The sequence below is a fragment of the Podarcis erhardii genome, assembly GCF_964252035.2.
Source record: "Podarcis erhardii genome assembly, chromosome: 2".
In the NCBI taxonomy this organism is placed as follows: Eukaryota; Metazoa; Chordata; class Lepidosauria; order Squamata; family Lacertidae; genus Podarcis; species Podarcis erhardii.
Genome location: NC_138498.1, coordinates 107278816 through 107295018, shown reverse-complemented (window position 1 = coordinate 107295018; position 16203 = coordinate 107278816). Strand labels below are relative to the sequence as shown.

At 46.2% G+C, this 16203-nt stretch overlaps 2 protein-coding genes across 3 annotated transcripts in view; both read left to right on the top strand.

Moving 5' to 3' along the window:
* The first annotated feature begins 162 nt into the window (after positions 1-162).
* JAGN1 (jagunal homolog 1) lies at positions 163-3260 on the top strand. The gene is made up of 2 exons (XM_081854015.1): positions 163-313; positions 1571-3260. The coding sequence occupies exons 1-2, from the start codon at positions 225-227 to the stop codon at positions 2031-2033; spliced, it is 552 nt and encodes a 183-aa protein (XP_081710141.1). The 5' UTR covers positions 163-224; the 3' UTR covers positions 2034-3260.
* A 6092-nt stretch (positions 3261-9352) lies between these two features.
* The window catches only part of IL17RE (interleukin 17 receptor E), a 61464-nt gene continuing 54613 nt past the window's right edge, over positions 9353-16203 (top strand). For both annotated transcript variants that reach the window (XM_081852697.1, XM_081852696.1), the window contains exon 1: positions 9353-9541. The gene's annotated coding sequence lies outside the window, so the exon portion shown is untranslated. The remainder of the gene's footprint in view (positions 9542-16203) is intronic.

Genomic DNA, 16203 nt, shown 5'->3' with positions numbered 1-16203 from the left:
GTTTCGCATTGGCGCGGCTCCCCCCACCCCTTTCCTTCTCCTACTAACTAGGGGATTGGTCAGCGTCACACGAGAGGCGGCGAGAGCTACCAATCAGAGAGGCGCGGGCGAGCAAACATCCGCCCCCCCTCGCTTCCAACATTATAGCCACCGACGCGAAGGGAACGGGAACGGCCTTGGGTTGACGCATGCGCACTTGGGTTCGCTAACCCTCCTGGTGAAAGATGGCGTCCCGCGCGGGACCTCGAGCCGCTGGAACCGACGGCAGCGACTTCCGGCACCGGGAGCGCGTGGCACAGCACTACCAAATGAGGTGCCGCGCGGGGGGGGGGCCAGCAAGCCGCGCGCCCAGCGGGGGAAACCAGGCTGCTTCCCCCGCCTCCGCAGCAGTGCACGTTGCCGGAGCTTCCCGCTGTCATCCCTCCTTAGTCATTCGCCATCGTGGGGTCCCCCCCCGTCCGCTTATCGGGCATCGTCGTTGCGTCTTCGCCGCCGCCCTCTTGCTCAAAAGTGTGGGTGGGGGGAAAGCTAAATGCATGTAACGTCGTTGTGCAGATCGCCCGGTAAATCACTATGCAGTAAGACTGGGGGGGGGGGGGAGAGAGACCTGGTGTTGTGCGAAGAGGTTGATGGGTTGGCCACCTACTAATGAGGTTTGGTTTTGTTTTTCCTCTGCCTGTGTCACACAGCTGGAGATTCAGCTAGCCAGGCCTTCCTCCATCACAGTAGCTGCACTAGGAAAAGTTTTCCTCTACTGAATTTTGATTTCTTGTGCTAAAGGCACAGGAAACTTGTTCTTAAAAAAAGAAGCTGGCAGGTGGATTGCAGCTGCACCTTCCTTGCAGAATGTTAGAATTAAATTATCAGCAGCACCCCCCATAAAATATTCGATTCTCTGTTCTTTAAAATAGGATCATCCCAATCGCCACAGACCAGTACAGTCGGAATTCTTTTGCTCAATTGGTCGAGAGCAGCCTGTGTTGGACTCCAAATCCTTTCGGCCTTTGTCATCATGGCCTGTGGTCACGGATGATGGGAGCTGTAGTACAACAGCACTTGAGGGCCCATGGTTCAGGATGTAGAGCAGCGTCCGTCAATGCTGGGTCCCTGGATGTTGCTGGATGTTATCCCCAGCCAGCTCAGCCAGCAGTCAGGGATGATGGCAGTTGCATCGCAACAATGTCTGGGAATCTGAGATGAGAATAAGTGACACAAAAATGAAACTTTGTGCTACATTGGATTATTGTCTGTGCTAAAAAATGGGGTCAATAAGAGAGAGTAAGCTTTGCTTAGAAGCTTATTTTGGCATTAAGTGGTACATATATTAATAAATAGCAATAGTATAATAATTCTGCAGTCTGAGATGGTAGGGGTTAACATCCAGAAAATCAACTCCCTGCTTTGGGTTTGGGTTTGTTGGGTTTTTGTAGCTTATAGCCTATGCCATTCTGCCTAGTTCTTCACCCGTTTGTCTTGGGGTTGACTATCTCACCACCATATTTGAAATTACCTTTTAGTGCTGGCTCTTGCTCACCCTTGCCGCCCCCTCCCTCCCCTCTGCTTCCCACAGTGTGTCCCTCAAGTCGGAGATTAAGAAGTTGATCTACATGCAGATAGCGCTGTGGCTTCTGGTGGCAGCGCAGATGTGTGTCGCTCACTTCAAGCTGCTGCCCCACGACCAGGTGGCCATGCCTTACCAGTGGGAGTACCCGTACCTGCTCAGCATCATCCCTTCGCTCTTCGGCCTCTTCTCCTTCCCGCGGAACAACATCAGCTACCTGGTCATCTCCATGATCAGCACGGGCCTTTTCTCAGTGGCGCCTCTCATCTATGGCAGCATGGAGATGTTCCCGATGGCGCAGCAGCTCTACCGCCACGGCAAGGCCTACCGCTTCATCTTTGGCTTCTCCGCCGTCTCTGTCATGTACTTGCTGGTGGTGGTCGCCGTGCAGGTTCACGGCTGGCAGCTGTATTACAGCAAGAAGCTGCTGGACTCCTGGTTTACTAGCACACAGGAGAAAAAGAAGAAATGAACACGCGGCCAGGAGTTCACCTGCATGCAGCGATGTCTGGGGGCTTGGGGTGGGGGCTCAGGGGTGCCCTGCTCAAGCAGAGGCAGATGGTGCTCTTTGGGATTCTCTGCCCTCCCTACCATGCCAAGCTGATGGGAGATGGCAAGGGCTCCATTTGAGCAGGGTGAAAGCCTCTGTGGGTGCCTTCTGACCCTCTGCTGGCAACCACAGGGACTGGGAGCTGCAGACTTGGGCAACCCTCCTTTTGGGAGGGATTTACGGGAGAGGCAACTGGTGCCTTTCAGAAAGACCTTTCCTAGCTTGCTCAGACTGAGAGATGCAGGGCAGTCCTGCTGATTTGAATGAACGCTGAATCGTGACCAGGCAGACTGACTCCATCTTCTTGAGTTGGTTAGATGTGAGTTGGGTAAGAGAACTGCTCATGGTGAGACTTGGGGTCCCATCACGTTCCACCCATCTTAAGAGTTCCCAATCAAGCCCTTTTGAGAGATTATGCTATGTGTACTTACCGTATTTTTCTGTGTAAAACGACCCCTATTTTTTGGGGACCACAACAAAATAATTGGGGGGGGGAATTGCTCAGAGTTCTTGCACTTTTTTGTGGGGAGATTGCCCAGAGTTGTTGAGCTTTTTTGGGGGGGCACCACTGCAAAACGCTCGACAACCTACCCCACACACATCACTACAGACATCAATCGTCTACATGCTACTACTACTACTACTACTACTACTACTAATAATAATAATAATAATAATAATAATTTATTATTTATACCCCGCCCATCTGGCTGAGTTTCCCCAGCCACTCTGGGCAGCTCCCAATCAAGTGTTAAAAACAGTACAGCGTTAAATATTAAAAACTTCCCTGAACAGGGCTGCCTTAAGATGTCTTCTGAATGTCAGGTAGTTGTTTATCTCTTTGACATCTGATGGGAGGGCGTTCCACAGGGCGGGTGCCACTACCAAGAAGGCCCTCTGTCTGGTTCCCTGTAGCCTCACTGCCCAAAGCCCAACTGCCCAATCGACGCAACCACAGCCTGCTGTCCCTTGCTCATTTAGTCATGTAGATGGGTTTCCATCTTTGCTCATAACCCCCCTTGCCTTTTCCTATAACTGCCTGGGTGCCCCAGAGACTGCTGCCGCCACCCCATTCCCAGCTAATGAGTTTCAGCACACACACACCCCATGTACTTGGGTACCAAATAAAGAAAAATATTGCAGAACGTTGCACCTGGGTTTTGTTTTTAATTAGCAGGGGGTGGGTGTGATGGTGGCAGTTGGCTCGAGCTGCTAGAGGTGAAACCACCCTCAATCATGCATTGTCCTGTCTTCAGGAGGCGCTGAGGACCTCGCAGTGCCAGATAACAGTGTGGTGTGCTAAGAGTGCCCACCAGTACCTCCAGGGTCCGTGAAAGGTCTCAGTAAATATCCTCTCCAAAATCCACAGTGCAAATGAGAGGATGTTTGCGCCTTCTGCTCAGTTCCTGTTCACACTGGAACATGCCCCATTAAGCCTGGACACATTTCATTGGATGTTGCAGTTGGATAGCCACCTTCCTATCCATTCTGAACAGAGGAGAGACGCAAAGAGCTCTCACTGAGCAAGCGCAGCAGTGGCGTAGATGTCATTTCCCCCTACATTTTTCTGTTCTTTGAGAGGTGGCAGCCATTTTGTGTTGCTCCATTCCCTACAGCAGCCATCTTGTGATGGGTGCCCTTTCTCAAGATTCCAAGGATGCCCACTGGCCTAAGGAATGCCACTGTCAATAGGAAAGAAAGTGGAGGTTTGTGGGGTGAGTAGATCTCTTGCCTACATAGAAAGCTTCCTTGAGGTAGTCACAAGTGTTGTAGACATTTGCTCCCCTGTGCAAAAAGAAGCTGAAGAACAGAACAAGATTGGTTCCAAAAAAGACTCTTAATACGGATCTACACCATACATTTAAATCGGGTCCAAAGCACATTCAAAGCACACGAGTTCCCACAAAGAATTCTGGGTACCGTAGTTTGCTAAGAGGGCTGAGGATAGTAGCTCTGTGAGGAGGAATTTGAGGCAGATCTCGCCAATCTATGTCTGATACTCTAATCAAGCTTAACATGCTGATTCTCTAATAGCTACTTATAATTGCTCCCGTACCACAATATTATTATTTTATTTTGATATATTTCAAGCAGTAGGAAATTGGGACAAAATTTAATAATACTTTGGATCTTATGCTTGTTGAATGGTAGTTATTCTGATTTTCTGGTTACCTTACATGTGCCCTATTGGTCAGAAAAATGTGGTGCAGCCAACTCATTCAGCTGCAGAAGGTCAAGAAACCTGGTAAATTGGAGTGGGGGGGGGAGAGAAGTTGTGATGTCATCATTCAAGATGACAGGTGAGCCAACTGCCACGCTCGCAGCTGCAGTATTTCTTTTAAAGAATTGTTGTACAAGGTGACAAAACCGCCAGGTAAGCAGGTGGATCAGGTGGGCAATGATCCAAGAATCTTGGGGTGCTATGCATCCTCAGCTAAAACCATGCACTGAGTGAGAATGTTTCTGACCACTCTGAAATGGAAGCAAGCCCTACTGCGGCACGAATAATAGCACATGTTACTGAGGGAGGACTGGGAGCCCATGAGAGCTACAACCAGGGCCATTTTTTCCCAGCTGGAACTTACTCAGTTCTGGCACTTTTCAGGTGGGTGCAATTGCCATGACGAGAGAACAAGGGAGACATTCATGATGAGTTCCGGTACCTCTTTTTCTAGAAAAATAGCACTGTCTGCAACAGTTCTAAAAGGACCCCTCTGAAAAGACTGCAGAGTCTACAATAGCAATAGGACTGAGGTACAACACTTCCATTGAGACCTTTACTAAAGTCACTGCGAATCTGCTGCCTTCTGCTGCGAATCTGCGTACGGCAGGTTGCCTACGGTGGAAGAACATAAATAACACAAGTAACCTGAGACTGAGAGGCGTCCTTGAAGATATGGGGAAGGCAGGATTTAATTACCACCTCAGTGGCATGGTTTAAAGAGGTTTTCCCAGACATTTCCGATACTAGTAACATCCCAGAAGCCTAAAATTCTTCAGGTGTGTGCTGTAAAAAGAAATGTGAAATGCCCAAGCAGTGCCCAAAACAGAAATGGGAAGGAGCGAAAGTACTAACTTTCCAGGATCTCGGTGCAGGTACATTGCAAAAAAGAAAAAAGAAAAAAAGGACTTTAAGCAAGTTGCAGGAAAGTTACGCTCTGCAGGGGTGAGAGATGACTGGGAATTTTCCATTCCATCTTGATAGCATCCCATGATTCCAAGGTGCTGACAGCAACCACACAGACAGATGCAAACAGCAGCTTGGTGGCAGTTTTAGAGGATGACACAGGCAGTTCCAAGGGCAGTGAGGAGGATAGGAGGCTGGCAGCAAACAACAGAAAAATGAAAAAAAACCAAGGTCCTCAGGGACAGAGACACTCGAGATAACCAATACCGTCCACCTTATAAAGCATGAAGTTCATAAAAGTTTTCCGAAGGAGGAATTTTATTAAGGAGGAGGGGATTTGAATTGGATGAGGAATATGCAAAAGGATAAGGGGAGACAAGAAATTCCAGGTGTCCTGGGGGTGCAAATCTGGATATCCTCTCCCTGACACATGAAGGATTGCCAATCCAGCAGGCATAATACTCACACCTCTATTACTTAGGGAACTGCCCACTCACTGCGGCAAAGTAACAAACTACAGTGGTCCCTTGGGTTACAAATACAGATGCTTCAGGTTAAAGATGCTGCTAATTCAGAAGTACCTTGGGTTAAGAACTTTACCTCAGGATGAGAACAGAAATTGTGTGGCGGCGTGGCAGCAGCAGGAGGCCCCATTAGCTAAAGTGGTGCCTTGGGTTAAGAATGGTTTCAGGTTAAGAACGGACCTCCGGAACAAATTAAGTTCGTAACCAGAGGTACCACCATACAGTGGTACCTCAAGTTACAAACGCTTCAAGTACAAACTCCACTAACCTGGAAGAGTTACCTCAAGTGGAGAACTTTGCCCCAGGATGAGAATGGAAATTATGTGTTGGTAGCGCAGCGGCAGCAAGAGGCCCCATTAGCGAAAGCACGCCTCTAGTTAAGAACAGTTTCAGGTTAAGAACGGACCTCCGGAATGAATTAAGTTCGTAAGACATGCCTCCCCGTGTGAAAAATGAAGTGATCATTGTCACTGTGTGCAGACTGTTGTTGTTGTTTAGTCGTTTAGTCGTGTCCGACTCTTCGTGACCCCATGGACCAGAGCACGCCAGGCACTCCTGTCTTCCACTGCCTCCTGCAGTTTGGTCAGACTCATGTTTGTAGCTTCGAGAACACTGTCCAACCATCTTGTCCTCTGTCGTCCCCTTCTCCTTGTGCCCTCCATCTTTCCCAACATCAGGGTCTTTTCCAGGGAGTCTTCTCTTCTCATGAGGTGGCCAAAGTATTGGAGCCTCAGCTTCACGATCTGTCCTTCCAGTGAGCACTCAGGGCTGATTTCCTTAAGAATGGATACGTTTGATCTCCTTGCAGTCCATGGGACTCTCAAGAGTCTCCTCCAGCACCATAATTCAAAAGCATCAATTCTTCGGCGATCAGCCTTCTTGATGGTCCAGCTCTCACTTCCATACAGCACTACTGGGAAAACCATGGCTTTAACTATACCGACCTTGTGCAGACTGTACAACCTGGAAAATAAATGTGACAAGGAAGTTACTGAGACTAGAGGTACCACTGTATTCACAATACAGTGGTACCTCGGGTTACAGACGCTTTAGGTTACAGACTCTGCTAACCCTGAAACAGTACCTCGGGTTAAGAACTTTGCTTCAGGATGAGAACAGAAATCGTGCTCCGGCGGCGCGGCGGCAGCAGGAGGCCCCATTAGCTAAAGTGGTACCTCAGGTTAAGAACAGTTTCAGGTTAAGAACGGACCTCCAGAATGAATTAAGTTCTTAACCAGAGGTACCACTGTATGGCTGTTTGGTGTCTCTGACCCATGTCCTGACTTCTACAGATTTGCAAGTGTTTGCGGCACAGGCTGCAACAGGGGTCTGGCGCTTGAATCTCAATTCTGATTCATTCAGTGGAAATCCACAGTAGATAAAACTAAGGAGAGGGCTTTCCCCTCCACTGAATGATTCTTTTCTTAACTTCATTTCTCAGTGTCTGAAAAGACTTACAACAAGCAATCCCCATATATCCCCCCACCTTCAATAAAAATTCCATGCATATTCAATGGTAAACAATACATTTAAACATTGAGCTGGTCTGTACAATATCTTAAGAGTTATCAGTGAAGTGTCTTCTAATCTCCGTCTTAACAGATTGTTCCATAGCGAGCTGTGGGTGGGGAAGAGATAGCGCTGTCCTTTTCAGTGTTATTAATAAACATGTACTATACTGTTCCAAAATCATCTTCAGCCTTTGTGCTTCTTAGTGCCCTAATATACTTTGTTAGTTTCTCCATAAGAGTTGTGATCTGTGGTCTGCCTTACCATGCCTCTAGAGTTAAGTTTGTAGCTGTTTTCCAATATTCTACTAACAGGTATCTTGTTGCAGACATGAGAAAGATTAGTAGGTTCATTAAACAGTAAATTATTATTGGTATCTATAGACAGATTTAGTAAAGTTACAGGTTGGTAGCCGTGTTGGTCTGCCGTAGTCGAAACAAAATAAAATAAAATAAAACAAATAAAATAAAATAAAATCCTTCCAGTAGCACCTTAGAGACCAACTAAGTTAGTAAGGTTTAGTACAGTTATCCTTGGGTCAGCTTGTGCTATGTGTCCCCTAATAGAAAAAAATGTATTCAAATACCTTTCCCCAAAATAATTGCAAAGGCTTGTTGCCTGTTTGTGTTATCAGTTTCACAGTGCAAATCCATTTCCCACATTGATTTTAATGAGATTGGATCCCCTCTCATCACATTGCAGATAATATTGTAGGCATCTGATAGTAATTTTCTGATGGGTAAGTAGAATTTAAAATTGGTTCCAATAAGTTTTACTTTTCTAAGTAGAAGTGGAAAAAGTTGCTGGAAAACAAACTAAGGGGATTTTTCAACTAGTTTAACACACAGTTTTTTATAGAGTCTGGGATGAAGGCAGCAGCATCTAATCGACTGTTACATGCTTTGATGTTTCTTAGACCAAATTACTTTTCCCCACCCACTCTTTTTAAAAGGTAGATTTTATCACTTTTCTCCCCACACGTCTTTTGTTTTTCTAGTTATATCTGTTCCTTGCTGCTTTTGCTGTACTCAAATGATAATTCTTTCTATTCCTCCTCTAGTTGCTTTTGTACTCAATTCTTTATATGCACAGAATTCTTTCTCTTTAATTTTTTTATGGGTTTTAATTTTTTTCCAGGTTTTAAACTGCTTTTAGGGTCCTAGTTTAACCTGTCTAGCCATTTTACTTTTTATTGTGCAAGGCAATTGATAAATGCCATAACTGAATAAAAACAGGAATAAAAACGCTAAAGGAAACCTTCTTGCTTCTTATAGCTTCTTTGACCCTCCTTGTTAGCCATGCTGAAATCCCCTTGGCCTAGGTGCTACCCTTTCCCGATCTGCAGTATAAATTACAGTGGTACCTTGGGTTACATACGCTTCAGGTTACACACTCCACTAACCCAGAAATAGTGCTTCAGGTTAAGAACTTTGCTTCAGAATAAGAACAGAAATCGGGCTCTGGCGGTGCGGCAGCAGCAGGAGGCCCCATTAGCTAAAGTGGTGCTTCAGGTTAAGAACAGTTTCAGGTTAAGAACAGACCTCTGGAACGAATTAAGTACTTAACCCGAGGTACCACTGTATAGCTGAACTCTGTTTATTGTGGTTTTGAACAGCCCCCAGGCGTTCTGGAAAGATTTGAGCCTGTTCTTTGCCTTCCAGCTTCCTTTTGCCAATCCCCTCGCATCTTTCGAAGATTCCTCATTCGAAGTCAAACGCAATTGTGTTTGGTTTTCTTCGCCATTTGCAGATCTAATATTTGCTGAATCTGATAGCGCTATGGTCACTGTTCCCAGTTGCATACGTAAGATTAAGTCCAGGGTTAGCAAACAAAGAAAGCGGTATGACTCATGCAAGTTGCAGAAAAATAAAGTAGTATTGCTAATGCAAATTAGAAAGTATTACTAAGGCAAGATCTACTTGTGGCCGAGATTAAATCTCTTTGATAGCGTAATAACATAGAACCAGCATGTGGCGTATTTCATCTCCAAGGACTTCCTGTCATGGGAGGGATGTGTGTAAAAAAAGGCAGGTTGTGAAGGCCAGAAAGAGCCTGGAGGTTTGGGTGTGTATGGAAAGGGGGTGGAAATGGGAGGAGAAATCTTGAGGAGGACCGTGAGAAGAGTTATAAAAGGTGATGCTTGCTGTTAGATGATCGGCAAATAAATCTCCTGTTGCCTCCATAAAACGAGTCCAGGTCCTGTCTGAGAAACAACCCCATAATTCTGGCCTGAATCCATGGAAACAAGAGACACAACTAAACAGAACCTGGTAAAATGTTCTTTTATCTTTTCGATGTATGTTTTAAACATTGCATTATGTGTGCTTTTATGATTGCGAATCGCTTTAGGACATGTTATATGGAGTAGTGGCAATTAACAAATGCTCATAGTAATTACCAGTGCTTTTGGGGGGGGGGACGATGCAGGGGTACGCATAGCCCTAAACATGTTGTGAATCTAAGTTTGGCCTCATTGAGGGGCAGTATTTGAATATGAGTAGGAAAATGAGAGTACCCCTAAACATTTAGAAAAAAGAGCACTGGTGATGATATCCCTATTTTAAAAGCACTCTTTGATATACAGTGGTACATACGCTTCAGGTTACAGGCTCCGCTAACCCAGAAATAGTGCTTCAGGTTAAGAACTTTGCTTCGGGATGAGAACAGAAATCGTGCTCCGGTGGCGCGGTGGCAGCGGGAGGCCCCATTAGCTAAAGTGGTGCTTCAGGTTAAGAACAGTTTCAGGTTAAGTACGGGCCTCCGGAACAAATTAAGTACTTAACCTGAAGTACCACTGTATGTGATATTCCTGTGTAGGGAACCGCCAGCCAGGAGCGTTAATTTGAAATTCACCTGCCCACAGAGAATTTTAAATCAATATGCAGAGAGGCAAGGAAAGGTATGAACATGTATTTAGGGCAATGCTTCCCAGTTCCCAGGAACTGCTTGATTATTTCACATCCGGGAGGAGACGCCTCATTAAAAAAAGGAAAGCGTAAAATGGTTTGAATCTTTACGTCAGAGGGTGCACATGGACTCTCAGCCAAATACAAGTTGAGCAACCAATATGAAACTTGCAGCCAAGATGGTTAACACGTTGGTTTTATGAATCCTCTTCCTCCTCCTCTGTCTTCTCTCTCTCTCATAGAGGCATATTTCCACATCAATTTGCATAGAAATTAAAACCGACATATATACAGTTCATCAGGTTGTGCTGGAGGTGGGTGAAGCTGCCTCAAATTATTATTATTTTAAATAACTTTATTAATTAAAAAGGACATACAGTGGTACCTCGGGTTAAGTACTTAATTCGTTCCTGAGGTCCGTTCTTAACCTGAAACTGTTCTTAACCTGAAGCACTACTTTAGCTAATGGGGCCTCCTGCTGCCACTGCGCTGCCGGAGCACGATTTCTGTTCTCATCCTGAAGCAAAGTTCTTAACCTGAAGCACTATTTCTGGTTTAGCAGAGTCTGTAACCTGAAGCGTATGTAACCTGAAGCGTATGTAACCCGAGGTACCACTGTACACACAATAACTCAACTTGAAACCTACCAACCAGACAGCTTTCAAAGATCAACTCACACCCCTGTATTTTAGTCCAATAATCTTTGCACATGTTGCCATGGGATTTCGGTGGATCGCGCTTACTGTCTCATGTATTCCAGAAGCAGTTGACATGTGTTATAAAAAAGGTGAGGATTTCCTTTCCCTTTGGCATGTGCCTCAAATCAGGCCATGTAGAGCTTGTCTGAAGCCCAAGGCAGAAGTCTTGTCTGTAAGATGTGCAACAGCCGTGCCACTGTCTAATCTGATCTGACACTACACACTAGTACATAATAATGCAGATCCAGATTTTACTTTCAAAGCCATACAGTGCATACAGACAGCTGGCCGATATGCTCAATAAGACCCTGGTTGGCTGGGAGGAATGGGGCATCCTTGGCATGGCAGCCTGGTGGAGACCCCCAGCCAATTTAGTCCTCTGTGTGTACCCTGCTGCCCCCTGCCCTGCATGGGCCTGTCTCGAAATATTTTTAAGTTGCGTAGTTTGCTGGGTAAAGGGACCCCTGAACATTAGGTCCAGTCGTAGCCAACTCTGGGGTTGCGGCGCTCATCTCGCTTTACTGGCCGAGGGAGCCGGGATACAGCTTCTGGGTCATGTGGCCAGCATGACTAAGCCTCTTTTGGCGAACCAGAGCAGCGCACGGAAACGCCGTTTACCTTCCCGCCAGAGCGGTACATATTTACCTACTTGCACTTGGACGTGCTTTCGAGCTGCTAGGTGGGCAAGAGCAGGGACCGAGCAACGGGAGCTCACCCTGTCGCGGGGATTTGAACCACCGACCTTCTGAGTGGCAAGTCCTAGGCTCTGTGGTTTAACCCACAGCGCCACCCGCATCCCTTAGTTTGCTGGGTAACCTCGGACAAAAGACTGCCTCGGTTTAGCCTTCTTCCTTGTCCGTTGCGGGAGATAAAAGCTAAGGATTGTGAAGCTCTTTGAAGATGTAAAAGTGTTCTAGAAAAGGTGACATGTTGTATACTGAATTATTTACACTGGGATGGGCGGGGGGGGGGGGACGACTGTAGATCAGCTGTAGAGCAGATGCTTTGGATGCAGAAAGTCCCAAGCTGAGATCTCAAGCTAAAAGGATCAGGGAGATCAGGAGAGCTTCTGCCAGCCAAAGCAGACAATATTGAGCAAGATGGATAAAATAGTCCAACCTGGTACAAAAGCAGTTTTCTATGTAGTACTTAAACTTTGAGCGGGGAGGGTGTTAGAATAAAAATGATGACATATATTTTCAAATATGCAAGGAGTGCCTGGAAACATTTTTGCTGGGACATTGCTGCAACTCCCAGCAAAGTATAGTGGCTGCACTGCTTTTATGTGGCAGCTGCTACATACATTGCTATGGTGTGCACAACAGGGAGCCCTTACCAGATTTATTTATTTACTTTTGTTTAGTCGTTTAGTCGTGTCTGACTCTTTGTGACCCCATGGACCAGAGCACGCCAGGCACTCCTGTCTTCCATTGCCTCCCGCATTTTGGTCAAAATTTATTTACTTTACAGATTGCAAATTAAAGGTAAAGGAACCCCTGACCGTTAGGTCCTGTTGCGGATAACTCTGGGGCTCATCTCGCTTTACTGGCCAAGGGAGCCAGCGTACAGCTTCCGGGTCATGTGGCCAGCATGACTAAGCTGCTACTGGTGAACCAGAGCAGCGCACGGAAACGCCGTTTACCTTCCCACCAGAGTGGTACCAATTTATCTAATTGCACTTTGACGTGCTTTTGAACTTCTAGGTTGGCAGGAGCTGGGACCGAGCAACAGGAGCTCACCCCATCGCGGGGATTCGAACCGCCGACCTTCTGATCGGATTAGGTAGTGCTAATACAGCCACTCAATATCAGCCACCCAACATGTAGGGCTTTTTTTAAAAGCAGGAACTCACTGGAACTCGGTTCTGGTACCTCCATTACAGTGGAACCTCGTGTTATGTACCGTCTTCCTTCCGAACGCTGTGGGTTATGAGCTCCGCTAACCTGGAAGTAGATGCCCCTTGTGCGACCTTTGCCCCGGGATGCGAGTAGAAGTTGTGCGCTAGCAGTGCGGCTGCAGCAGGAGGCGCCATTAGCGAGCGGTTTTGGGTTACAAACGGACCTCCGAAACGGATTAAGTTTGTAACCAGAGGTACCACTGTACAGATAGGTAGCCGTATCTGAAGAAGTGTGCATGCACACGAAAGCTCATACCAAGAACTGACTTAGTTGGTCTTTAAGGTGCTACTGGAAGGAATTTGTTTTGTTTTTACCACTGTACAGTTATACATTGAATCTTGAACACCTTGGAGCTTGAACGCCTTGGCTCCCAAACAAATTGGCTCCCGAACAATTGAAACCTGGAAGTGAGTGTTCCGGTTTTCAAATGATTTTCGGAAGCCGAACATCCGATGGGGCTTCCACAGCTTCTGACTGGTGGCAGGAGCTTCCTGCAGCCAATCAGAAGCCACACTTTGGTTTCTGAATGTTTTGGAAGTCGAACGGACTTCCGGAACAGATTCTGTTCGACTTCCAAGGTACAACTGTATAAGATAAGAAGAGAGGTGTTTATGGTGAGTTCTGGCAGTGGCACCTCTTTTTCTAGAAAAATAGCACTGCCAACATGTTATACATAAATGCAATTTTAACCACATGGCCTATCTTCTGCTGGAAAAGCTGCTGAGGACTGTCTGAGTGAGAACAAGAGAGGAAGGTTGGAATGCTTAAGCCTTTCCCCACTGCAATTTTTGGGCAGTGGCTTTTCCTTTGTTGATTTCAGTGATGTGTTTGGCACTGCAAACAAGCATTTGAAACCCTGCGGGGAAGAGAGCACATTCCCGCCATCTATTTAAAAGAACATCTGAAGCACAAAGAATCCTGGGAGCTGTAGTTTGTTAAGAGTGCTGGGAATGGAAGCACTGTAGAGGGTAAAACTACAGTTCCCGGTGTTATGTACTGAAGTTCTCACCCTGGGCCAGTAGGGGGATATTGTAGATAGTTTTCACTCAGGTCCACATATGCAAATAAGGGATTGAAAGTGACGTTCAGTGATTGGATAGTTACAGAAAGTGGTTACTGTTGCATTGTAGTGGAGCTCCATATAAGCAGGCTGGCTGAACCCTTCAGTTCAGTTCTGTTCTGGCCTGTGAATAAACAAGAACTGTTTGAAGAATCGCTGTGTCGTCTGATATGTTCACCCACAACTTAACACCCAGGATTCTTTGAGGGAAGGCATATGCTTAAAATGTGCTGCAGATGACTGGTGGGGATGTGGCCTTTTCAGAAGAGGATTGGGAGGAAGCAAGTTGGTGGGGAAGGGGTTAAGCACTCTGCCTCTTGTAGCTGCATTCAGAATAGCTTTTCTAGGAGGGAAAAGGATCACCAGGCTACCATTTCATAAATTTTAGTGGCCATCAAACCAAGAAATTAATGGTTCAAATATGCCTTTGCCACCAACGGTGCAGTACTCAAGGGTACGCAATAATGGCACCACATGTCTGAAATACAGTGGTACCTCAGGTTAAGTACTGAATTTGTTCCAGAGGTCCGTTCTTTACATGAAACTGTTCTTAACCTAAAGCATCACTTTAGCTAATGGGGCCTCCCGCTGCTGCCGCACCGCCGGAGCACAATTTCTGTTCTCATCCTGAAGCAAAGTTCTTAACCTGAAGCACTATTTCTGGGTTAGCGGAGTCTGTAACCTGAAACGTATGTAACCTGAGATACCACTGTAGTACAGAACAATTCCGAAGCCATTTTGACTCTTCCAGCCACCTCAAAAATTCTCTGCAGTGAGGAAGGAAATGGGAAAACCTCACCACTGCCTCTTTGCTCACAAAGCCTATCTTAAGGGCGTATTGTTTATGAACAGGGTGAGCCTGTGACCTGGATTCAAGAACTAAGTACCGTATTTTTTGCTCTATAAGACTCACTTTTTCCCTCCTAAAAAGTAAGGGGAAATGTGTGTGCGTCTTATGGAGCGAATGCAGGCTGTGCAGCTATCCCAGAAGCCAGAACAGCAAGAGGGATTGCTGCTTTCACTGCGCAGCGATCCCTCTTGCTCTTCTGGCTTCTGAGATTCAGAATATTTTTTTTCTTGTTTTCCCCCTATAAAAATAGGTGCGTCTTGTGGTCTGGTGCGTCTTATAGAGCGAAAAATACGGTATATAGCATCTCAAAAGGAATGGCCAGGCTGCCCAGGTAAAACAATCAAGTGACCATTATCATTATCTTGCCAGACAGGATTTCTGCTGTAGCCCGCCCCCTTCTGTGATGTATGTATGATGGTTTTTTTTGGGGGGGGGGTGTCTTTGGCTACAGGGTGGGCAACTTCAAAAGTCTATATAAGGGCTTGCGCACCATTGTTCTGGGTCCCTCCTGCCTGCGTGTGGTTGTGAGATCTTGTTGCAACAGTTCAATAAAGATCAGGCTTACTAGCTGCCTTGCTTCTCAATACAGTGGTACCTCGGGTTAAGTACTTAATTCGTTCCGGAGGTCCGTACTTAACCTGAAACTGTTCTTAACCTGAAGCACCACTTTAGCTAATGGGGCCTCCAGCTGCCGCCGCGCCGCCAGAGCACGATTTCTGTTTTCATCCTGAAGCAAAGTTCTTAACCCGAGGTAATATTTCTGGGTTAGCGGAGTCTGTAACCTGAAGCATATGTAACCCGGGGTACCACTGTATTCTCTAGTTGGTCTCTGTTATTTTCTCCTACGAATAGAGAACCTACTTAAGGACTCTATATGGGCTCTTAGATTCCCCCATAAGGGAAAGGGAGCAGTATTTTTATTATAACATGGCACGTCTATTTGTAGTTGATAAAAAGTGGCACTTATCGTAACAACTTCATGGTGAGTTCTGGCACATATTTTTCTAGAAGAAAGCATGGGCCATCATCCTTTAATTTCAGCCCCTATTATGGGGTTAACAGCAACAATATTAGTAGTACAGTACTTGTAATACTTAAGGTACGCGGGTGGAGCTGTGGGTTAAACCACACAGCCTAGGGCTTGCTGATCAGAAGGTCAGCAGTTCGAATCCCTGCGACAGGGTGAGCTCCCGTTGCTCAGTCCCTGCTCCTGCCAACCTAGCAGTTTGAAAGCACATCAAAGTGCAAGTAGATAAATAGGTACCGCTCTGGCGGGAAGGTAAATGGCGTTTCCGTGCACTGCTCTGGTTCGCCAGAAGTGGCTTAGTCATGCTGGCCACATGACCCGGAAGCTGTATGCCAGCTCCCTCGGCCAATAAAGCAAGATGAGCACCGCAACCCCAGAGTTGGTCACGACTGGACCTAATGGTCAGGGGTCCCTTTACCTTTACCTTACTTGTAATACTATTACTACTACTACTACTGCTACTAATAGTTTTGGTAAATATGATCAAGATAAT

What these genes read in the sequence shown, in the direction of transcription:
- JAGN1 (XM_081854015.1), top strand. Translation starts at nt 225, where the DNA reads ATGGCGTCCCGCGCGGGACCTCGAGCCGCTGGAACCGACGGCAGCGAC. An exon ending in GCACAGCACTACCAAATGAG is followed by an intron (nt 314 to 1,570) that starts GTGCCGCGCGGG and finishes TGCTTCCCACAG; the next exon opens with TGTGTCCCTCAAGTCGGAGA.